Below are 25,118 nucleotides of genomic sequence, written 5' to 3' on the forward strand. Positions count from 1 at the left end.
TAAAAATAAAAAAACTAGCCATTCATTGTGGTGGGCACTTGTAGTTCCAGCTAGTAGGGAGGCTGAGGCAAGAGGATCACTTGAGCCCAAGAGTTTGAGGTTGCTGTGAGCTATGACACTACAGCACTCTACCCAGGGGAAGAAAGTGAGACTCTGTCTCAAAAAACAAACAAAAAAACCTGTGTCATTTCAAAATTAAGAACTGTACTTTTAAATAAACCATCAATCAAAGAAGAACTTGCAATGAAAGTTAGAGATTATTTTATACTGAAAAATATTTTAAACTGATAGCTAACAAGATGCTTAGAAATGTACATATTTTAAATGCATATTTTTCAAAAGCTGAAAATCGGGCGGTGCCTGTGGCTCAAGGAGTAGGGCGCCGGTCCCATATGCCAGAGGTGGCGGGTTCAAACCCAGCCCCGGCCAAAAACCACAAAAAAAAAAAAAAAAAAAAAGCTGAAAATCAATAATACCCTAAACTCCATTTCAAGGCATTAGAAATGGAAGAGAATGAGGGCAGTGCCTGTGGCTCAGTGAGTAGGGTGCCGGCCCCATATGCCGAGGGTGGCAGGTTCAAACCCAGCCCCGGCCAAACTACAACAAAAAAATAGCTGGGCATTGTGGTGGGCGCCTGTAGTCCCAGCTGCTCGGGAGGCTGAGGCAAGAGAATCGCTTAAGCCCAAGAGTTAGAGATTGCTGTGAGCCGTGTGACGCCACTGTGCTCTGCCTGAGGGCAGTACAGTGAGACTCTGTCTCTACAAAAAAAGAAATGGAAGAGAAAGAAAGTGGAAAAGAATAATAGAGAAAAAAATGATATAGAAAACATATATATATAATAACCGATTTCAGAAAGAAAAATTGGGGGTGGTGCCCATAGCTCAGTGGGTAGGGTGCCTGCCACATACACCCAGGCTGGTGGGTTCAAACCCAGCCTGGGCCAGCTAAACAAAAATGACATTTGCAACAACAAGGACAAACAACAACAAATAGCCAGGCATTGTGGCAGGCGCCTGTAGTCCCAGCTACTTGGGAGGCTGAGGCAAGAGAATCGCATAAGCCTAAGAGCTGGAGGTTGCTATGAGCTGTGATACCAAGCACTCTACTGAGGGTGATGGGTGGTGTGGTGAGACTCTGTCTCAGAAAAAAAAACAAAAAAACAAATTACATTTCATGGAAAAAGAAGGAAGTCAAAAGAAACAAAGAGGAAGTTAGAGGCACTACTGATATCATGACCCTAAAGATTCAGGGACCTGACAAATACAACGAACTTTCAAGTGTTACATTCATAGCTGTAAGTATCTTTTGAATATCATCTAACTATGCACCTGAGCAGAGTTCACATCTATGTTCTATAGGGAAGTGAACATATTTCTGACAACCTAAAAGAGCAATGGCAATAGAAACAAAGAATCAACTACAGCAGCAGTCAGCAAACATAATCTGTAAATATTCTAGGCTTTGTAGTCCATCATGATTCAACTCTGTTATTTAGTGAAAATGAGCCATAAATGATACAGAAACAAAAGTGTAGCTGTGTTCTAACACATACGTATTTTAACTTCATGTGTCACATCTTAAGAAATATTATTATTTTTTAATCAATAATTTAAAAATGGGCTTGGCACCTGTAACTCAGGGCCTAGGGCACCAGCCACATACACCGGAACTCTCAGGTTCGAACCCAGCCAGGCCTGCTAAACAACGATAACTACAACCAAAAAATAGCTGGGTGTTGTGGTGGGCACCTGTAGTCCCAGCTACTTGGGAGGCTGAGGCAAGAGAATTGCTTAAGCCCAAGAGTTGGAGGTTGTGAGCTGTGATTCCATAGCACTCTACCAAGGGTGACATAGTGAGACTCTGTCTCAAAAAAAAATAATAATATTTCCTCAGTAAGAAGAATTACCATATGAATAAGCTGTTCCACTCAAAGGTATGCACATGAATGTCCATAGCAATGCTATTCACAACAGCCAAAAGCTGCAAACAACCCAAATACCCATCAACAGAGGAATGGATAAGAAAACTGTGATACGGATGGCGCCTGTGGCTCAGTGAGTAAGGCGCCGGCCCCATATGCCAAGGGTGGTGGGTTCAAACCCAGCCCTGGCCAAACTGCAACAAAAAAATAGCCGGGTGTTATGGTGGGCGCCTGTAGTCCCAGCTGCTTGGGAGGCTGAGGCAAGAGAATCACATAAGCCCAAGAGTTAGAGGTTGCTGTGAGCCGTGTGACGCCACGGCACTCTACCCGAGGGTGGTACAGTGAGACTCTGTCTCTACAAAAAAAAAAAAGAAAACTGTGATACACGTATGTATACACAATGAAATATCATCCAGCTATAAAAAGGAATAAAGCACTGATACATGTTACAACATGGATAAACCTCAAAATCTTTATGGTAAGTTAAAAAAGTCAGTCATAAAAGTCATACATTGCATTACTCCATCTATATGAATTATCCAGAATAAACAAATCCAATTGCCAAAAAGCAGATTTGTGGTTGCCAGAGGCTGTAGGCAGAGGGGAATAGGGAGTGATTTGTTTAACAGGCAGGGGGTTTCCATTAGGGTAATGAAAGACTTCTGGAACTAGATAGGAGTGATGGTTGCACAACATTGTGAATTTAATTAATGGTAATATGTTGCACACTTTAAACAGTTAAAATGGTAAATTTTATGTTATATACATTTTATCACCAGAAAAAATATTTTAAAAATCAAGTAATAAAAAAAATCAAAGGGCTTGGTGCCTGTGGCTCAAGTGGCTAAGGCACCAGCCACATACACCTAAGCTGTGGGTTTGAATCCAGCCTGGGCCCGCCAAACAACAATGACGGCTGCAACCAAAAAATAGCCAGGTGCTGTGGTAGGCACCTGTAGTCCCAGCTACTTGGGGAGGCTGAGACCAGAGAATCACTTAAACCCAGGAATTGGAGGTTGTTGTGAGCTGTGACGCGATGGCATTCTACCCAGGGTGACAACTTGAGGCTGCCTCCTCTCTCAAAACAAACAAACAAACAATAACAACAAAAAACATAAGCCAGAAAAATAACTGCCTCTCATCTCCATCCTATCTCAGGCCCTTTAAGCTACATCAAACTTTTACAGAGACCCCAAATCAGAGAGATCATGTCACTAAATTTTGTTTTGAAACAAGAGTCTCACTTTGTCACCCTTGGTTGAGAGCTGTGACATCATAGCTCACAGCAACCTCAAACTCTTGGGCTCAAGCAATCCTCTTACCTCAGCCTCCCAAGTAGCTGGGGACTATAAGCACCCATCACAACATCCAGCTAGTTTTTTAGAGATAGGGTCTCGCTCTTGCTCGGGCTGGTCTCCAACTCGTGAGCTCGAGTGATCTACCTGCCTCGACCTCCCAGAGTGCTGGGATTACAGGGTGAGCCACTGCGGTCCGCCTACCACTGCTTAACATTTTATAAAATCCTCCTGACCCTGTAACTTTATTATCATTATATTTCTTCAGGGACAGAACAAATAATTAACTTATTTTCTAATCTTTTAAGTTGCAAACAACACGAAAACTCCTACCCACTCTTATTTTACATCCCTTCAAATTTCTGTAACTTTCATCTCTTTAAATTCCTGTTTAAATCTTGTTTACCTCATGTTTAAGTCTTGTCCAACATGAGGTAAACATAATTCTCTGCTGATCATGTCCTACCTCAACTTCAATTCTTTTCCTCAAATTAGTTAAAGCAACTTTCACATTATCTGTTTTAAACACTAAAAGCAGGACTAAGACCAAAGATCAGGCATCAGAGTAAAGAATATAAATAATTTATGAGCAGATTTAATGGAAAGAAGCAACATTGTTAAGTTATACTATATATGTCCCGATGATACGATTTGTCAAAATCTATGTTAAACCAAACCAGGTAGAAATTTTATACTATGACAGTTTGACCACAAGTGCCAATACACATTGCTAAATGTAAAATATTATCTCTACTGCTCCCATCAACAACTCTTATAGTGAACAAATGCAAGGTATTTATAAACAAGGGGATAAAGGTAAAATGCTCATGAGTAAATAGTAAAACAGTGAAGAAAGAGTCAAAAACTTTATTTTAAGCAGCAACAGATTTTTTTTGGGGGGGGGGCGTTGGATTGGTTTTTACCTTAAATTTAGGAACAAATCTTGTAAACTCCTGGTGCCAATTGTTAAGCGTAGAAGCAGGTGAAATTACTAAGAAAGGTCCCCAAATGTTCTCTCTCTACAACAGAAAAACTGGGTCAGTCAACTGTAGAATGGAGATATTTAATTCAAAATTATAATTACTGAGAAGAGCAGTTTAAGAAAAGGAAATTTATAACAAGAGAAATGATGCCTAGTTCTCAAATCTGCACAGTAAATAATATCCTACATTAATAACAACAACATAAGCAAGGACACAGCTTGAGAAAAAAATCTCAAGCAATTGTTTCTTTTTCTGGCCTCTTAGAGGTCCTAATTTATATCATTCACAAAGCATTTATGTATGACACACTGACTTGTATGTATTGCTTATTCCTATACTAGATTATCATAACAATTTTACAATTATTTAATTGGTACATATACAGCTTTTGCATTTTTTAGTGTTTTAATTTTCTTATTTCTCACAACACTACCATAAATATAGCATATTCACTTTCCAAAAGAGGAAACTAAGCCTCAGAGAGTTAAAGTGAAGTGACTGGAAAAGAGAGTAAGTGAACTGCCCAAGTTTACAATGCAAGTAAGGGCAGAGATGAGGTATGAATCAAGGCTTCTAATTAAAGTGTCCTGGCAACTATACTAGTAGTAATCAACATGGAGTAGGAAGGAGTGAATTGAACCACAGATGCTCAAAATTGACCTAGCCTTCTTAAAAACCAAGAAGTTATACTATACTATTCCCTTGGAAAAACCTTGAAGGCAAGGAACAAGTCTGACTCTCTTGGTATGCTACAGAGCATAGGTAGCATACTACTTTGTAAGTAGCTAACTCAATAGAAAATGACTCTAAATTCTGGTAAGGGAAAGACAGAAAAAACTCCGTCTCTTACCTCAGCCAGATGAGCCAAGAGGGCAATGCTCTGTACAGTTTTACCAAGGCCCATTTCATCCGCAAGAATGCCATTAATACCCTGGAAAATAAAATACATGCTCGACACCTCACACATTTCATCACACATGGTTCAACCTACTACCAAAAAGTATTATATAGGATAATATATAATTCATTCAAACAGTGTGATTAGAAGCTAGGTACAGTGGCTCATACATGTAAATGCCAGCACTTTGGGAGGCTGAGGGAGGAAGATTGCTTAAGGCCAGGAATTCTAGACCGGCCTGGGCAACATAGCAAAACCTTATTTCTATAAAAAACTTAAGAATCAGCCAGGTATGCTGGTGCGAGCCTATAGTCAGAGCTAATTGGGAGCATGAGGTAGGAGGATTGCTTGAGCCCAGGAGTTTGAGATTGTAGTAAGCATGATGATGTCATTGCCCTTCACCTTGGGAAACAGAGGGAGACTCTGTTTAAAAAAAAAAAAAAAGATAAGGCGGGCATGGTGGCTTATGCCTGTAATCCTAGCACTCTGAGAGGCTGAGGCAGATGGATTGCCTGAACTCAGACTTTGAGACAAGCCTGAGCCAGTCAAATTAGCCTCTAAAAATAGTCGGGCCTTGTGGTGGGGCACCTATAATCTCAGCTAAATGGGAGGCTGAGGCCAGAGAATCGCTTGAGGCCAGGAGTCTGAAGTTGTTGTGAACTATGACGCCACAGCATTCTACTGAAGGTGACAAACTAAGGCTCTGTCTCAAAAAAAAAAGAGAAAGAGATAAAGCCCTTTAAAGGGATAAAGTCTAAAAACATTATTAATATTGCACTCATTTTACCATTACTTTGAACTGACTTAAGAAAAACAGATAATAAATGGAGTTATAAGGTAGCAAAAGTCAGAAAGCTAAAATTCACCTGTTCATAGAGATTGGCCAACCAATTCATGCCTTTCAGCTGATAACCTTTCAATTTGCCATTAAAAATTGTGGGCTGCGGAATATCCTCACCAGCCCGGATAGATGGGTTTGCCAGGCTATAACTCTCCCCAAACCCAGAGCCAGACTTGTTTGCGGCACGAAGGGCAGCTGCTCGACTTTCTTTTGCATCCTCATCAAATGACCTTGTCTGGAAAATTTTTAAAATCCAAAGAAAAGCATAAGATGAAAAAATATTAAATGCAAATAAAATTCACAATAACAACAAATCTATCTATCCTATGCTAAGAAAAACAACTAAAATAACATTTCTGAAAAAATAAGCTGATTATATAATGCAATATGATATAATATATAAAACACATTACTAATTATTTAATTAATATAACAATAATATTAGGACTACAATGTTTTTGATAGTCATCCAGTAAGCCATATTACAACAATATTTGATTCGAGGAATTTGTTAAAGATTTTATACATAATGTGTTTGGTTAGAGGTGGGTGACTTGGACCCTGTCAAAGTTAAATAGTCTCCTATGTAGAAAACTGCATTTCTTTCTTTTTCTTTTTTTTGACACAGTCTCAAGCTGTCGCCCTGGGTAGAGTGCCATGGCATCACAGCTCACAGCAACCTCAAACTCTTGGGCTTAAGTGATTCTCTGGCCTCAGCCTCCCAAGTAGCTGGGACTACCAGCGTCTGCCACAATGCCCAGCTATTTTTTTTAAGTTGTAGTTGTCACTGTTGTTTGGCAAGCCTGGGCTGGATTCGAACCCACCAGTGCCGGTGTATGTGGCTGGCACCCTAGCTGCTTGAGCTATAGAAGCCGAGCCGAAAATTGCGTTTCTTTACTCATTTTAACTTAACTGAAATTTCGTCCCTATTTTATTAAACATCACTATATTATGAATAACAGAGACCAAGTTATCACTAATGTGAAGAAACTAATTACTTAGCAGCTTTTTCAAAGCATGTTATGTCTCTTTTAATAAGCTAAGAATATATATGATCTTTTTCACTCAAGAAGAAAAAAAATCACACAAATTATTCTAACTTCAAATCAACATATTCCTAAAGCTTATAGACAAGTGAAGGTGAGTTTTCTGCCTTTCCTCAAGTATTTCTGCTATTTTAAAGGAAACAGAGATGCAGCCCCCAGGACTCTACATACATACAAAAGTTGGGCAGTGTTTTTAATTGAAAATGTGACTAGGACTAAGACACCTAAGTAAAGGATTATGGAGTATTTCCAGGGCAGTTACACACTATCTTTTCATTATTAAGACTTACCCGAGCTTGGTGAATATGGTAAGCATTTTCAGCATTCTTCAGGGCCTGGGCTTTGAAGTGGTTACTATCTGAAAAGGAAAATTGTAGATTATCACACCTCATCAATTAATCTCCTTCAAAGATGCAATTTACATAACATGTGGATTGCTAATTCCCTCGTCCTTCTTATCCCTAAGTTCACTGAGGGCTAAGGAAGAGAAAAACTAAATTCTTTTTTAAAAATTTTTTTGAGACAGAGTCCCACTTAGTCTCCCTTGGTACCACGGTATCACAGCTCACAGCAACCTCAAACTCTTGAGCTCAAGTGATTCTCTTGCCTCAGCCTCCTGAGTATCTGGGACTACAGGCGCCTGCCACAACGCCCAGCTGTTTTAAGAGACGAGATTTTACTCTGGCTCAGGCTCAGGCTGGTCTTAACCTGTGATCTCAGGCAATCCACCCTCCTTGGCCTCCCAGAGTGCTGGGATTACAGGCATGAGCCACGGAGCCCAGCCTGAGAAAGGCTAAATTCTTACAGATAAGGAGCTAAAAGTCATAGCTCACAGCAACCTCAAACTCCTGGGCTCAAGCAATCCTTGCCTCAGCCTCCTGAGTAACTGGGACTACAGGTGTCTGCCACAACACCCGGCTATTTTTAGAGATGGGGTCTCACTCTAGCTCAGGCTGGTTTCAAACTCCTGAGGTCAGGTGATCCATCCGCCTTGGCCTCCCAGAGTGCTAGGATTACAAGCGTGAGCCACCTCGCCAGGCCTTTATAGGCTTCTTTTATAGAAACACACACTTTCCTTACTCAAATACAGTAACTCCCCCTTTTCTGACAGATATTACCAATGAAACAAGAAAAAACAAAATTAATAATATATATTTATATATATAACCTTAGATATGAAAAATAGGTATACTCACTTTCTCTAACTCCTAAATAAAGACTCACCATAATCCTCCTGTGTGATGTTAACTACCACTCCTCCACCAATGTCAATTTGTCTCTGAGCAGAACTGTCTTCCAGTTTCCTTAAGATTTCTTCCTGGATACCATCATGACCTATGTCTCGTTTACGACTCATGAAATGCGCATACAATTCTGTCTGGGTGATTAAGAAGTTGAGTTTTCGCTGTTGCCGCTTCGCCTAAAGGGAGAAGAATTTGAAAGCAAAAATAGATTCAAACCATCAATTATATTCAAGAAATCAACAGAATTCACCACACTTATATATATATAATTCCTTTACAAATCCTTTATTTTTAAAAAGGATTTAAAAGGTAAAAATTGCAAATGAATATTTTTATGTTAGTAAAGTCAGTGGCTCTAAAAACAATAACTTCATTCATAGTGTAATAATACCCTGCATTGTGAACACTTTTATATTATGACTCTGTTCTCTATTACTTCTTCTCTATATTAATTTTATAGTGAAGCACTGAGACATCAACTAAATTCAAACAACATCAAAAAAACAACAAACAAACAAAAAAATTCAAACAACATATTCTGTTTTATAATCTTGGTGACAGATACATGTGTATGATCATATTGTTCTTAAAAATGTAAGCACGTAAATAGCCAGGTGTTGTGATGGGCGCCTGTAGTCCCAGCTACTCGGGAAGCTGAGGCAAGGGAACTGCCTAAGCCCAGGAGTTGGAGGTTGCTGTGAGCTGTGACGCCACAGCACTCTACCATGGGCGATAAAGTGAAACTCTGTCTCTACAAAAAAAAAGAAAACATGTTAAAAAACTCTTTAGGGCAGCAAATGTAGCTCAGTGAGTAGGGCACCAGCCACATACACGGAGGCTGGCAGGTTAGAACCCAGCCTGGGCCAGCTGAAAGATGACAACTGCAACAAAAAAATAGCTAGGCGTTATGGCGGGCACCCGTAGTCCCAGCTACTTGGGAGGCGGAGGCAGGAGAACTACTTAAACCCAAGAGTTGGAGGTTGCTGTGGGCTATGACACCATAGCACTCTACCAAGGGTGACATAGTGAGGCTCTGTCTCAAAAAAACAAACAAACAAAAAAACCCTCTCCTTTACTATACTGAAAGTCATAATAAGTGACAAAACCTATATACATTACTCCGAAAGTCAGTACAATATATGAGATTAAGAGGCCAAAGAAAGAAAATATTCCCCAAAACAATGTACAGGCCATCTGTTTTGATTATAACAACTATAAAACATGAATTAAAGACTGATTAGACATACACGCACACACACGTGCAGACATTGTGAAAAAGCTAAATATAAAGTGCCTCTGAAATAATCATATAAGAAAAATAATCAGGCAGGGCATAGTGGTTCATGCCTATAATCCTAGCACTTTGGGAGGCCAAGGTGGGTGAGTTTCTTGAGCTCAGGAGTTCAATACTAGCCTGAGCAAGAGCAAGAGAGCAAGGTCTCATCTCTATTAAAAAAAAGAAAAAAACAACTATCCAAATGTTGTATTGGGTGCTTATAGGCCCTGCTACTTGGGAGGTTGAGGCAAGCAGAACTCTTGAGCCCAAGAGTTTGAAATTGCTGTAGCTATGATACCACGGCATTCTATCCGGGGCAACAGAGTGAGACTGTCTTTTTTTTTTTGAGACAGAGTCTCACTTTATTATCCATGGTAGAGTGCCATGGCATTACAGCTCACAGCAACCTCCAGCTCTTGGGTTTAGGTGATTCTCTTGTCTCAGCCTCCCAAGTAGCTGGGACTACAGGCACCCGCCACAATGCCCAGCTATTTTTTGTTGCAGTTTGGCTGGGGCCAGGTTTGAACCCGCCACCCTCAGTATATGGGGCCGGCGCCCTACTCACTGAGCCACAAGCACTGCCCTGAGACAGTCTTAAGCTGTCACCCTAAGTACAGTGCCATGGCGTCATAGCTCATAGCAACCTCCAACTCTCAGGCTTCAGCGATTCTCTTGCCTCAGTTTTCCTATTTTTAGTAGAGACAAGCTTTTGCTCAGGCTGGTCTCAAACTCATGAGCTGAAGCGATCCTCTTGCCTCAGCTTTTCTATTTTTATTATTATTATTATTATCGCAGTTTTTTCTTCTTTGGCTAGGGCTGGGTTTGAACCCACCACCTCTGGTATATGGGGCCAGTGCCCTACTCCTTTGAGTCACAGGCGCCGCCCAATTTTTCTATTTTTAGGGGAGACAATGTCGACTCGCTTTTGCTCAGGGTGGTCTTAAACTCATGAGCTCAAGTGATCTGCCCACCTCAGCCTTCCAGAGTGCTAGGATTACAGGTGTGAGCCATTGCACCTAACCGTGAGACTGTCTTTAAAAAAAAAAAAAGAAAGAAAGAAAAGAAAAATGATCGTTCTGTCAAAAAATACAATCATTCTTAAGTTAAACAATAAAATGAATAAACAATAATCCAAAAGACCAAATTATATGAAATATAGCATGTACTATAAATACCAAATTAAAGAATTGTTTTGAATTCTATTTTAGAATAAAATTCATACAAAGTATATTTGGTTTATCCTGGAGCTACCTCCCCACAAGAAAAACAATAAAATAAGGAACACAACAAAGAAAGAGCTAAAGTCCTAAAGTATACTTTACAAACCAGTATGCTATATAAAATTATCCTTTCTCTTAAAGGATTTATAGACTTGACTCAGATTCAGATTAGAAGAAAATCTGAGAGAGAATGGCAGAATACCCAAAATTTTTCTCTTTCTTTCTTTCTTTTCTTTTTTTTTTTTTGAGATAACGTCTTGCTCTATAGTCCAGGCTAGAGTGCAGTAGTGTGATCACAGCTCACTGTAGCTTTAAACTCCTGGGCTTAAGGGATCTTCCTCCCTTAGTCTTCCAAGCAGCTGGACTACAAGCACATACCACCATGCCCAGTTAATTTTTTCTATTATTAGTAGAGATGGTGTCTCCGCTCTTGATCATAAAGAGTGGAGACACTGCTCTTGGTCGTAAAGCCATCCTTCCACATCAGCCTCCCAGACTATCAGGATTATAGGAGTGAGCCACCACAACCAGCCTTCTTTTTCTTTCTTTAAATATATAATGTGATATGTCAAAAAGTTTTTCTCTTAATGGATGTTCATTTTTCAAAAATAAAGAGCTATCAAGAAAAACTTTCTAAAATAAAACAATTAAGAAAAAGAGGCCAAGCATGGTGCTCATGCCTGTAATCCTATCATTCTGGCAGGCTGAGGTGAGTGGATTGCTTGAACTCAGCAGTTCAAGTTGAGCACAAATGAGACCCTTGTCTCTTCTAAAAATAGAAAAATTAGTGGGCAGTGCCTGTGGCTCAAAAGAGGAGGGCACCAGCCCAAATACCGGAGATGGCGGGTTCAAACCCAGCCTTGGCCAAAAACTGCAAAAAAAAATTAAAATTAGCTAGGCATTGTGACAGGCGCCTATAGTCTCAGCTACTCAGGAGGCTGATTCAAGAGGATTGCTTGAACCTAAGACTTTGAGGTTGCTGTGAGCTATCACGAGTACTGTGGCAACAAAGTGAGATTCTGTCTCAAAAAAAAAAAAAAAAGTTACATTTGCTTTTACCCCAAAGTAGTTAATTACCACCTGTTCATGTTTCAATGAATATAAATTAAGAGAAATGAATATAAACTAAGAGAAAAATAAAAATACAGCGTAATTTTATTTCAAAACTTTAAAAGAGAGACATATAAGCAAGCATAACCACAGATAAAATTCTTATCAGCTAGCTATCAACATAACTGAGGGAATCTAGATCTCACAAATATAGATTATAACATAAGCCACTTAGAAAACGTCAAGATTTCTGGCTACGTCTCAAATGCTTCAGTGAGAATGACCTCAGTGACTTACATTATTCCCAACAGCATCAAATGTTTATACTAACTCAAAAATATAATTATCTTATGTGCAAAAATACAAGTTACTCAAGGGACTTAAGAGAACTGAGCAAAATCCATATTTCTCCAAAATCCATGATAAAGAAGGGAAGATCAAGAGCTCAGAAGATGCTCCAACACTCCGCTTAATTTTCTTTTTCTTTCCTTTTTTTTTTTGAAGACAGAGTCTCATTTTGTTGCCTTTGGTAGAGGGCCGTGGCGTCATAGTTACAGCAACCTCAGAGTCCTGGGCTCAAATGATTCTCTTGCCTCAGCCTCCCAAGTAGCTGAGACTACAGGTGCCCACCACAATGCCTGGCTATTTTTCGAAACAGAGTCTCGCTCTGTTTCAGACAGGTCTTGAACCTATGAGCTCAGGCAATCCCCCTGCCTTGGCCTCCCAGAGTGCCAGGATTACAGGCATGAGCCACCACGCCTGGCCACGCCACTCTCTTTCACTATATCTGAAAGAAAACATTGCAATCCACTGATTCCCTTCTTTCTATAAACCTTCACTTTCCTTCCATTCATCTCAAATGGTAACATAATAACTTTGTCTTCTTATTTTCTCCTCTTGCTTCCCTCAACAATATACACAATCTAGATCAGCTCACATCACGTTTAATAATAGTAATGGCTGCAAGTTAAAACAGTAAAATAGGTGGAGGGTGGGCCTCATAAAAATCAGTCTAATTGTACACTGTCCCTGAATTTGGGATCTAGTTCTTACCGCCCACCAAATCAAAACTACAGCCAGCATTTGGAAGCAAGCCAATTAGAACTACAAGATGCCTTCTGTTTCTTTTGCAATTCATTTTTGTGCAGAGAATAGAGAAAGATAGCATAGAAGAAAACAGGCAAATCTCAGTGGGAGGGTCTTAATGAAAAAGAAATAGAATTAGTTCACTACACTAAAATCACTACCTTCAAGTCTAAAAATGTTTTGACAGTTTCTTGATTACATGTATAATTTCTTTTTTTTTCTTTTCTTGAGACAGAGTCTCAGTATGTTGCTCTGGGTAGAGTACAATGGCATCACAGCTCACAGCAACCTCAAACGCTTGGGTTTAAGTGATTCTCCTGCTTCAGCCTCCCAAGTAGCTGGGAATACAGGCACCTACCACAATGCCCAGCTATGTTTTGTTGCAGCTATCTTGTTGTTTAGCTGGCCCGGGGCTGGGTTCGAACCTACCAGCCTCAGCGTATGTGGCTGGTGCCATAACCATTGTGCTACAGGTGTTGAGCCTAGATGTATGATTTTCAAGATTGCAAACTAATCCCTTGATATGGTTATAGTAATGAGAGTTTTCAAAATTTTATCCTTTTGCCCTACCTCCCGCATCTCCTCATCCAATTTTCGCTGTTCTAAAGCTTCCTTCTCTGCACGTTTGCGGTGCTCCTTCTCCACTTTCTCATATTTCTTCCAGTACAGAAGCATCTCCTTGGTGAGGCGGCGGGCACGAGGCAAGGTCTCCTTACAGTTTTTTTGGGCCTGCAAGGCAGCTCGACGCACCTCCTTCATGCACTGATGGGCAAGCTGCAAACAACACTATCATCACAACAGGAAGGACACAACACCAGAGGATGGTTCTCTCTGGACCCTAAACAACATCATTCTTCAAACTGTTCAGTACAAGTAGTAATCCTCTGGCCACATCTTATTCTCCCCCAACTTGATAAATGTCCCTGTATAGTAATATAACACAGAATCTGCAATAATAGCAAGGATAAGAAATCTATCTACATCTATCACCTTAAACAAAAAAACAAAATATAATGACTAAGAAGGACGTAAGATGTGCTACAAAGTTATAAAGTTTTGTCACACATATAAGAGCTATTACCATTTATTAAATCTTTCAGACCATTTCAACATGTGTTAAACTAACTTAATCTTCACAAAACCCCCAGAAAGTTGGTATTATTTGTAATTCCCATTTTATAAATGAGAAAACAAAGAAGTTGAATGACTACCCTAGGGAAATATAACTAGTAACTTTACCTGATCTTCAAAACACAAAGGAAGTTGTGTTACTTCCCTGTAAGGCAGCGGTTCTCAACCCAGTCGCAAACCACAGGAACTGTATTAAAGGGCCGTGACATTAGGAAGGTTGAGAACCATTGCTCTAAGGGAAGGAATTCAAATTGATCATTTCATAAAGAATAGATATTCCAGCAAAACATGAAATTTAAAACTACAATTTTACCTTTCGACTATTGGTGAGAAACAGGTTACGAGCTGAAGCTTTCTGCTTGTTGGCCTAAAATATTAAAAAATAATATTTAGGATTAATTTTATAAATAACATTATATAGACGGACAATTATCTTTTATTTAATTCCTAGAAGGTGGGAAAATAAAATGTGAAAATATAAAAAGAGAAAATATGAAGCCAAGTATATATATAAGATAAAAGTCAATCAGATGTACTGCTTTAGCATCATACATAAAGCTACTAAGGAAACATTAAAAATGGTTTGGGTTTTTAAGCTAACACCAGCTGCCAAGGCTCAAGATTTGTAATCCTAGTGTTCTGGGAGGCTAAAGTGGGAAGATCTCTTGAGTTTGCAAATTCAAGACCAGCCTGAGAAGAGCAAGATCATATCTCTATAAAAAAAAACCCAGAAAAACAAGCCAGGCGTGGTAGCATACACCTGTAGTCCCAGCTATTCAGGAGACAGACTGAGATAGGAGGATGGCTTGAGCCGAGAACTTCGAGGTTGCAGTGAGATCTGATGACATCACTGCACTCTTGCTGGGTGATGGAGCTAGACTGTTTAAAAAAAAAAAAGTTAATGAGGTAACCATTTGCTAAATATGAGTAAAGAATAAAAGGCATAATCTTGCCATATATTTAGAATTTTATTTTGTGTGTGTAGAGACAGAGTCTCACTTTCTTGCCCTCAGTAGAGTGCCGTGGCATCACAGCTCACAGCAACCTCCAACTCCTGGGCTTAGGCGATTCTCTTGCCTCAGCCTCCGGAGTAGCTGGGACTACAGGCGCCCACCACAACGCCCAGCTATTTTTTTGTCGCAATTTGGCCAGGGCTGAGTTTGAACCCGCCACCCTAGGTATATGGGGCTGGCGTCCTACCCACTGAGCTTTCAGGCGCCACCTAGAATTTTTTTACTTTTAATTTTTTTTAAGAGCCAAGAACTTGCTATGTTGCCCAGTCTGTATTCATACTCTTCGGCTCCAGTGATCCTCCTGCCTCAGCTTCCTAAATAGCTGAGATTACAGGTGCTGACCACTGTGCCAGGCTTAAACTAATTGTAGACTTACAGAAAAGTTGCAAAAATAGTACAGAGTTCTTATAAATCTCTTCCCTTGCTTCCCTACTTTCAATATCTTATTGAAAGTATATTATAACCGTGGTATATTTATTAGGAAAATGAAATTAACAGTGGTAAAATATTAACTACAGGTCTACTAACTAAATGTCAACAATTTTGCCACTTATATTTTTTTTAATTTATCTTTTATTTTTGTACAGACAGAGTTTCACTTTACTGCCCATGATAGACTGTCATGGCGTCACACAGCTCACAGCAATCTCCAACTCTGGGGATTAGGCAATTCCCTTGCCTCAGCCTCCCGAGTAGCTGGGACTACAGGCGCCCGCCACAACGCCCAGCTATTTTTTTTGTTGCAGTTTGGCTGGGGCCAAGTTTGAACCCGCCACCCTTGGTATATGGGGCCGGCGCCCTGCCCACTGAGCCACAGGCACCGCCCCTCCACTTATATTCTTTTACTGTTCCAGAATCTTATGTAGAATCTCACATTGTGTTTGCCTGGTTTTCTCTTTCCTCTCTTCAGGTCTATAATATTAACCTCATCTTCCTCTTTCATGTCCTTAACACTTTCGAAGAATACTAATTAATTATTCTGTAGAAGGATCCCCAACTGGAGATTTTTCTAGTGTTTTCTCATGATGGAATAAGGTTATGCATTTTTGGGTAAGAGTAACACAGAAATGACACATTCTTAGTGCATCACATTAAAGATTTCATGACTTGAAAATTTGTTTGTTTGTTTGTTTTTTTGTAGAGACAGAGTCTCACTTTATGGCCCTCGGTAGAGTGCCGTGGCGTCACACAGCTCACAGCAACCTCCAACTCCTGGGCTTAAGCGATTCTCTTGCCTCAGCCTCCCGAGTAGCTGGGACTACAGGCGCCCGCCACAACACCCGGCTATTTTTTGGTTGCAGTTTGGCTGGGGCCGGGTTTGAACTCGCCACCCTCGGTATATGGGGCCGGCGCCTTACTGACTGAGCCACAGGCGCCGCCCACGACTTGAAAATTTATATCAGTGATGCTTACTTGATTTATTATTACTATTTTTTTTTTTATAGAGACAGAGTCTTACTTTATCACCCTCAGTAGAGTGCCATGGCGTCATAGCTCATAGCAACCTCCAACTCCTGGGCTTAGGTGATTCTCTTTTCTCAGCCTCCCAAGTAGCTGGGACTACAGGTGCCCGCCACAATGCCTGGCTATTTTTTTTTGTTGTTGTTGCAATTTGTCTAGGGCTGGGTTTGAACCCGCCACCCTCGGTATCTGGGGCTGGCGCCCTACCCACTGAGCCACAGGTGCTGCCCAGTGATGCTTACTTTAAACACTTGGTTGAAGTGCTGTCAGTTTTCGTCACTATCACTGTCATCTGTTCCCTTGTGCTAATCATATGCTGGAGTAAATATTTTGAATCTATGCAAAACAAGATTCTCGTCTCACTTCTGCCCTGTAACTTCAGCATTCATCAATGGATCTGGTTTCCAACAATTATTACTTAGTATTTGTCTGGTGATAATCTCTATTTCCTGTTTTTCTTCTATACTTATTAATTGGAATAATACTGTAAAAAAGAATGTACCTTCTACCTCATCTATGTACTTATTCAATTATTTATTTATAACAGTATTCATTACTTTGTAATTGCTCAACTTATTCTACCTTTGGCCATTAGGAACTCCTTTTTTTTTTTTTTTTAATTGTTTTTTTATTGAGACAAGAGTCTCACTATGTCGCCCTCAGTTGAGTGCCATGGCGTCACAGATCACAGCAACCTCCAACTCTTGGGCTTAAGCGATTCTCTTGCCTCAGCCTCCCAAGTAGCTGGGACTACAGGCACCCACCACAATGCCTGTAGTCCCAGCTACCTGGGAGGCTGAGGCATTTTTTAGGACAGGTCTCGCTCTGACTCAGGCTGGTCTTGAACCTGTGAGCTCAGGCAGTCCATCTGCCTCAGCCTTCCAGAGTGCTAGGATTACAAGCACCCAGCCTTTTTGTTGCTGTTGGTTACCAGGCCCAGGTTGGGTTTCAACCCACCACCCCCAGTGCACGGGGCCGGCGCTCTAACAATTGAAATACAGGGACCCAGCAGACAATCCCGTATCTTTATTTGAACACTTCCTTACTTTCTGGCACCACAAGATGTTTCAAGGTTATTTTGTATCTTTCCTGTACATTTCTGGAACAATACATTTATCCAGGGAAACCTGGTTCCCTTCATTGGTGAATAAAATGTCTTTAGAAATTAAGATCTAGGCAAAGGTATCTTCATGGTTTCTGAGGGCTCAGCCTCCCCACATAGCTGGGACTATAAGTACACACTAGCATACATAGCTAATTTTTCTAAATTTGCTCAGCCTCCCCACATAGCTGGGACTACAAGTACACACTAGCACACATAGCTAATTTTTCTAAATTTTGTGGGAAAAAGATCTTACTATGTTGTTCAGGCTGTCCTCAAAGTGATCCTGCACCACAGCCGGCCAAAGTGTTAGGATTATAGGCATGAGCTACTGTACCTGGCTGATATGCAATTTTTACAATGTTAAGACTATACCAACCTTGCATCAGGCAAGTCTATTTTCCAACAGCATGTGCTCACTTAGTGTATCTATGTCAAAATTGTTAGCAGTAAGATATTTTTGTTGGGGGGTGGGGAGGACAGAGTCTCACTACATTGCCCTCAGTAGAGTGCCATGGCGTGAAAGCTTGCAGCAACCTCAAACTATTGGGTGTAAGCGATTATCTTGCCTCAGTCTCCCAAGTAGCTGGGACTACAGGCACCCGCTACAATGCCCAGGAACCCTTTTTCGTTTGTGTTTAGCAGGCCCCGGGCTAGGTTTGAACCCGCCAGCCTCAGTGCATATGGCTAACACCATAACCATTGTGATACAGGCACTGAGCCAGCAATAAGGTATTTTTTAATTAAAGTATACATATTGTTTATGTACACATAATGTTTCTGCACACTTAACAGACTACATTACAATAAGGGACAGAGTCTCACTTTGTCGCCCTCTGTAGAGTGGTGTCACAGCTCACAGCAACCTCTTCCTGGGCTTAGGCAATTCTCTTGCCTCAGCCTCCTGAGTAGCTGAGACTACAGGAGTCCGTCACAACACCAGGCTGGTTTTTTGCTACAGTTTGGCTGGGGCCAGGTTTGAACTCACCACCCTTGGTATATGGTGCCCTACTCACTGAGCCACAGGCACTGCCCATAAACAGACCTTTAATATGCACTAGGAAACCAAAAAAGTATGTGTGACTCACTTTATTGTGATGGCCTGGCTGCTCCCAAACATACCTTAGAGTATACTCCATTCTCATTCTAGCTACATTGTTCCCATTGTTCCCAATCTTTTTTTATCCCTTTCCAATCACTTTAATTTTTAGTTTAATCTTCTTAAATTTACTTTGCATGAATAACCAGATATTTTATGTATTTTCTTACCTGCTTTTTTTCTTACATGAAGGGTAACATATTGTAAATCTTCATTTATGCTTTGCTTTTTTTCACTTAACAGTGTATCCTAAAAAACTTCTAAAAAAGAGAATTTCTTCTTTTTTAACAGCTGTATAAAACTCTAATGCATATTTCCAACACAGTTTAATGCAAGTACTATCCACATGCATGGGCATGTAGGTTGTTTCCCTTCTTTTGCAATTATAAATAATGCTACAATGGATAACCTTAGGTACATGGATTTTTATACTGCTAGAAGTTTATTTCAGGGTAGATTCATAGAATCAGGCGTGTTGAGTTGAAAGCTAATAAGTACAATGTAGTTTGTGAGAAGGTATTCTCAACTTTCCAAGTAGCAATGCCTGTTTCCCGCAGCTTCATTAACAGAACATGTTCCCATATTGTTAAATTTGTGCCAGACTCTGAACCTTTTTCATATGTTTGAGGGCCATTTTTATAACTTATATTGTGAATTGTCTATTCTTGCCTTTTTTCATTTGCCTACTGAGTATCCTTTTCCCCTCAATTTTAAAGGGTTCTTTACATATTAGATCAGGCGTCCTCAAACTGCCTGTGGCCTGCCCACGGGCCACATGAAGCGGTGTGAATTGTATTTGTTCCCGTTTTATTTTTTACTTCAAAATAAGGTATGTGCAGTGTGCATAGGAATTTGTTCATACTTTTTTTTTTTTAAAACTATAGTCTGGCCCTCCACCGGTCTGAGGTACAGTGAATTGGCCCCCTGTTTAAAGTTTGAGGACGCCTGTATTTAGCTATTAGCCATTTTACTGTGGCATATGATGTGTATAATTTCTCCTACTTTATACGTTGTCTTTTGATTTTGTTTTATATCATGCAAAATTTTATTTTATATATTCAGTTATTAGTATTTTCTTTTATTTCTGCTAGACACTGAATGATACTTAGAAACTCTTTTTCTACACAAAGGTTGTATGGAAAGGCAATCACTTTTTCTTCTAGTGTTCATATGGTTTCATTTTTTGTTTACGTTGAGATCCCTAAACCATTTGGAGTATAAGTGTGAGATACAGATCTAATTTTCTTTTTCCAAAAAACATTACAAAGAATGTTTTTCTAAAATGCTACTCAGTTTTCCCAGCACCACTCCACTGATTTATTCTACTAGTCTAATTTGCCAATTTGTGTGCCAGTACTACATTGTTTTAATTGTAGATGGAGTTTTTTGGTTGTTTATTTTTTAAGATAAGGTCTCACTCAAGCTGAAGTGCAGTAGTAATTACAGCTTACAGTATAACCTTGCACCCCTAGGCTCAAGAGATCCTCTCAACTTAGCCTCTCAAAGTGTTGGGAATACAGGTGTAAGCCATTCTACACAACCTGTAGTATGTTTTAATGTTTGGTGAGACTTTTTCAATTCTTCCCAACCTACTCTTGCCTACTGATTTAATCATATGGACTTTAGTATCAGCTTGTCTCAAATGATAGAATATCATAATAATAAAATATCCAATTCTCAATAAAATATCCTGTTCAGTGGTGACGCCTGTGGCTCAGTGAGTAGGGTGCCGGCCCCATATACCGAGGGTGGTGGGTTCAAACCCAGCCCAGGCCAAACTGCAATAAAAAATAGCTGGGCGTTGTGGTGGACACCTGCAGTCCCAGCTACTTGGGAGGTTGAGGCAAGAGAATGGCTTAAGCCCAAGAGCTGGAGGTTGCTGTGAGCTGTGAAGCCATGGCACTCTACCGAGGGCAACATAGTGAGACTCTATCTCCAAAAAAAAATAAAAATAAAAATAAAAAAATCATTCACAATGGCTGGGCTCAGTGGCTCACATCTATAATCCTACCACCCTGGAGCCTCAGTCAGGTGGATTGCTTGAGCTCAGAAGTTCGAGACCAGACTAAGCAAGATCAAGACCCCATCACTCCTAAAAATAGAAAAATTAGCCAGGTGTTTTGTTGGGCATCTGTAGTCTCAACTACTTGGATGAATTAGGTAGAAGGATCACTTGAGAGAGTTTTGAGTTTGCTGTGAGCTATGATGATGCCACAGTATTCTACCCAGGGCGACAGAATGAGACGCTGTCCCCCACCCCCCAAAAAACAGAAAAAACAAAACAAAATTCACATTTACTTCTAGTGCCTATGATTATGCAGCAACTTCCAAGTGTTTGTAAATTTTGTAAGAAATAAATCATTTCCTTTTTACTTCAGTTTTCTCTATTATCACTTATCTATTTGCTGTCAAATAAATATTCCTATATTTAAGAAAACTACATTCCTTCCTCTAAGAGGTTTCTCTCCCTTTTTCTGACCAAGAAGCAGCAGATAGTAACTGTTGTGAATTCTAACCAAATTCTAGAAAAAATAGTTAATAAAAGAGAATACAGCTCAGAAATCTCTTAATTTCAACAGATTAGTTTCCTTTTTGTATAGTTTCCTATTTGTATACTTATCCAGCTGTCATAGTTCTTCTTTGAGGATAAGAAAGAAAAATATTACCCATATCCCCCTCCACTGAAGTCATTCAAATTTACCTTTGGGAGCTCCTTTTTCACAATGCTGAGCCATACTTTCCTACGACGAGCATTAAGCTGCTCAATGGATAAGTGCTTTTTCTTGGCGCCAGGGGGAGGTGCATCATGAGAAAACTTGGCAAAGACTTTGGTCTGGTGGTGATGGCGACGAGGGGATTCTTCAGAGGAAAGTTCTTCATCTCTTCTTCTTTTTTTTTTCACTTTTTTCAACTTGGCTGCAAAGGAAATAGATGCTAACAAGGTTGTATTTCTTCCCTTCTATATGAGACAATCACAAAGCAACTTTACCATTTTCAGAAAATTCAAGTTCCTTTCCTTATTCCACCTGAGACTGGCAATGTTTATCCCTTTATCTATTCAGACTCATGAATATTCCAAAAAGATGCCACAAATCTGAAAAAGAACTTCCTCTGTTTATATGAAAGAAAAATATAGAATAAAACCTGAGAACCAAATTTCTATATTCTTTTTTTTTTTTTTTTTGGCCAGGGCTGGGTTTGAACCCGCCACCTCTGGCATATGGGACCGGTGCCCTACTCCTTGAGCCACAGGCGCAGCCCGAGAACCAAATTTCTTTTGAATTTGACAGTAGGATAGGAGGTTTATGAAGTACCATGGGCTCAAGTAACAGTTACAAGATTAACATGTAATCAACTGCACTGTATCTAAAGCCTTAGAGCTAGTCAGGTGTTCTCCCACTCAATACTATCTCTAACTTTCTAATTCTACCTGGTCTTTAACAGAGCACTAATAATTCTAAAAATAATCTCTACCTTACTGTGTTTTTGTAAGTCTTTTATTTATTTATTTATTTTTTTCCTGTAGAGACAGAGTCTCACTTTATGGCCCTGGGTAGTGTGCCGTGGCATCACAGCTCACAGCAACCTCCAACTCCTGGGCTTAAGTGATTCTCTTGCCTCAGCCTTCCAAGTAGCTGGGACTACAGGCGCCCGCCACAACGCCCGGCTATTTTTTTTGGTTGCAATTCAGCGGGGCCGGGTTTGAACCCGCCACCCTCGGTATATGGGGCCAGCGCCTTACTGACTGAGCCACAGGCGCTGCCCTTTTGTAAGTCTTTTAAATCAACCAATTTATACTATAAAAAGCAAAAATCCTGTTTAAAAGGTTATGTGTAAAATATCACAAAGAAGAAAATTTATTTCAACATTGTCGCAATATAAGGCAGTTAAAAAACCTTAAAACATTAAGACTTGCAGTGGCCAGGCACAGTGGCTAACACCTGTAATCCTAGCACTCTGGGAGGCCAAGGCAGGTGGATTCTGAGCTCACAGGTTGGAGACCAACCTGAGTCAGTGCAAGACCTCGTCTCTAAACAGAGCCGGGTGTTGTGGCAGGTGCCTATAATCCCAGCTACTTGGGAGGCTGAGGCAAGAAAATCACTAGACCCCATGAGTTTGACATTGCTGTGAGCTATGACACCATGGCACTCTACCCAAGGGCAACAAAGTGAGACTGTATCTCAAGGACAAAAAAAAAAATAGAAAAGAAAAAAAAAAGACTTGCAAGAGAAAAGTCATACATCGAATAAAAACCTAATGGGGGGTTATGGAGGATTAGAAAGCTTAGAGATAAGCAAGTGGGAAAAAGTGAAGAAGACCCCCAAAAAGTGCCTTTCTGAGTAGAGTACATACATACATTCAGGGAAATAAAATCTGCATTAAATAGCTTAAAATTTTCCCATCCTGTTTTCTTCCTGATTTCCAGCTGCTTCGAATTCAGCAAGAGAGGAAAGGACATTTCCTGGCAAACATGCAAAGATCGAGAGGTGATCTATTTTAAATCACCTCAGCAGCAATTATAACTTATTCTTAACACTTCAAGTTACTCTTTATATGTTCCTATGTATAACCAATTTCCTCCCATCTCAGAATACTTTCAACATTTGCAGAGCATGTATAAGAAAACAGCAATAGGGGCGGCACGTGTAGCTCAAAGGAGTAGGGCGCCAGCCCCATATACCAGAGGTGGTGGGTTCAAACCCGGCCCTAGCCAAAAACTTCAAAAATAAATAAATAAATAAATAAATAAATAAATAAATAAAATACTATGTATGAATGTTTAACGAATAAATAAAACTGGAATATTAAAAAAAAAGAAAAAGAAAACAGCAATAAAATTTGCTGAAACCTTTAGCTAGGAATCTGTAACTCTTAACTCTTTCCAATTCTAGAAAAGACCATAACTCAGATATAAAATGAGGTTAGTAACACAGTCAGTCCTCCATATCCATGGGCTCTGTATCCATGGATTTAAATAACAAAGGATAAGAAATATTTTTTGGGGAATGAATGCACAGACTTTTTGTTATTATTCCCTCAACAATATAGTATAACTATTTATATAGCATTTATACTGTTTTAGATATTTTAAGTAATCTAGACATCTCACTTCCCATCTAGATTTATGGGAGGACGTGCGCAGGTTGTAAACAAATGCTACACCATTTAATATGAGGAACTTGAGCATCCCTGGATTTTGTTAATTGCCAGGAGGTATGAGATTGAAACAATTCCACGTGCATACCAGGGACAACTACTATACTTACTACTAAATAGAAGGGGAGACTAGAGTTTTACAGATAAAGCAAATTTCTACCATATGGATTATATTTAAGTTCATAGGCATTACCAAGCCACACATAATTCTGAAAATAAGAATGAATAAATATGTAAGGTAGATCAACATGCTCACCTTTAAGTTTCTTTTCTTCCTTGAATTTCTTTTTTTTGGGTCCAAGTAGGTGCCGCTGTTGCTCATAGAAAGGATCATATGTGGAAAGTAGGCCTGCACTGTAGTACTGATACTGCTGCAACTGAAGCAAAGACCATGATGGGTCTGTGTTTTATAGCACAGCCCACAAATCATCTTTACTACAGAAAGCTGAGCCAGAAGAAATCATTGCTCCTAAACACAGCATTCTTCCCATAGGGAAGGATTTAGTTCATTAAAGGAAATAATTTTGTTAATTTAAAAACCAAACTGCTATGCATAGCAAAAGTTACTAGAAATAGGCTTGGTGTCCGTAGCTCAGTGAGTAGGGTGCCGGCCACATACACCAAGGCTGGCAGGTTTGAGCCCAGCCCGAGCCCGGTGAACAACAATGACAACTGCAACCAAAAAATAGCAGGGCTTGGCTCAGTGCCTGTAGCTCAATAGCTAGAGTGCCAGTCACATACACTGGAGCTAGCGGGTTTGAATCCAGCCAGGGCCTACCAAACAACAATGACAACTACAAACAAAAAAAAAAAAACCAGGCATTGTGGCAGGAGGCTGTAGTCCCATCTATTTGGGAGGCTGAGGCAAGAGAATCGCTTAAGGCCAAGAGTTGGAGGTTGCTGTGAGCTGTGACGCCAAGGCCGTCTACCAAGGGTGACATAGTGAGACTCTTATCTCAAAAAAAAAAAAAAAAAAAAGTTACTAGAAAAGGAAAACTCCTCATGCTTCTGAATTTCTACCAGGATATTTACTTACAAATGACATATATTTGAGATAGAATTAATTCTTTATAGAAAGGTCTCCTCTTGAAAATTCATCAACAAGAAATAACCCACATTTCTATTACCAATAAGTCTTCAGATTTACTAAAGCCACTATGCATGCTATTCTGACTTTCAATAGTCACCAGTCATTCCAATTCTTGATTCTTCCAAGATTCATGCTTTTCATGTCCCACCAAGATATCGCTTCTCAACCTGTGGGTCGCGACCCACAGGAACTGTGTTAAAGGGCC

At 39.9% G+C, this 25,118-nt stretch overlaps 1 protein-coding gene across 3 annotated transcripts in view; it reads right to left on the reverse strand.

Annotated features, from left to right (window-relative positions):
• INO80 (INO80 complex ATPase subunit) overlaps window positions 1-25,118 on the reverse strand; it is a 180,402-nt gene that overhangs the window by 114,426 nt on the left and 40,858 nt on the right. For 2 of the 3 annotated variants that reach the window (XM_053595850.1, XM_053595849.1), the window contains exons 6-14: window positions 24,080-24,200; window positions 21,368-21,582; window positions 14,305-14,358; window positions 13,431-13,634; window positions 8,209-8,404; window positions 7,275-7,342; window positions 5,964-6,173; window positions 5,050-5,130; window positions 4,140-4,235 (exon numbers count right to left, since the gene is read on the reverse strand). In XM_053595850.1, the coding sequence (XP_053451825.1) occupies window positions 4,140-4,235; window positions 5,050-5,130; window positions 5,964-6,173; window positions 7,275-7,342; window positions 8,209-8,404; window positions 13,431-13,634; window positions 14,305-14,358; window positions 21,368-21,582; window positions 24,080-24,200 (1,245 nt within the window). The remainder of the gene's footprint in view (window positions 1-4,139; window positions 4,236-5,049; window positions 5,131-5,963; window positions 6,174-7,274; window positions 7,343-8,208; window positions 8,405-13,430; window positions 13,635-14,304; window positions 14,359-21,367; window positions 21,583-24,079; window positions 24,201-25,118) is intronic. The other variant, XM_053595851.1, reaches the window with a different exon arrangement.

This window comes from Nycticebus coucang, chromosome 6, assembly GCF_027406575.1.
Source record: "Nycticebus coucang isolate mNycCou1 chromosome 6, mNycCou1.pri, whole genome shotgun sequence".
Lineage (NCBI taxonomy): Eukaryota > Metazoa > Chordata > Mammalia > Primates > Lorisidae > Nycticebus > Nycticebus coucang.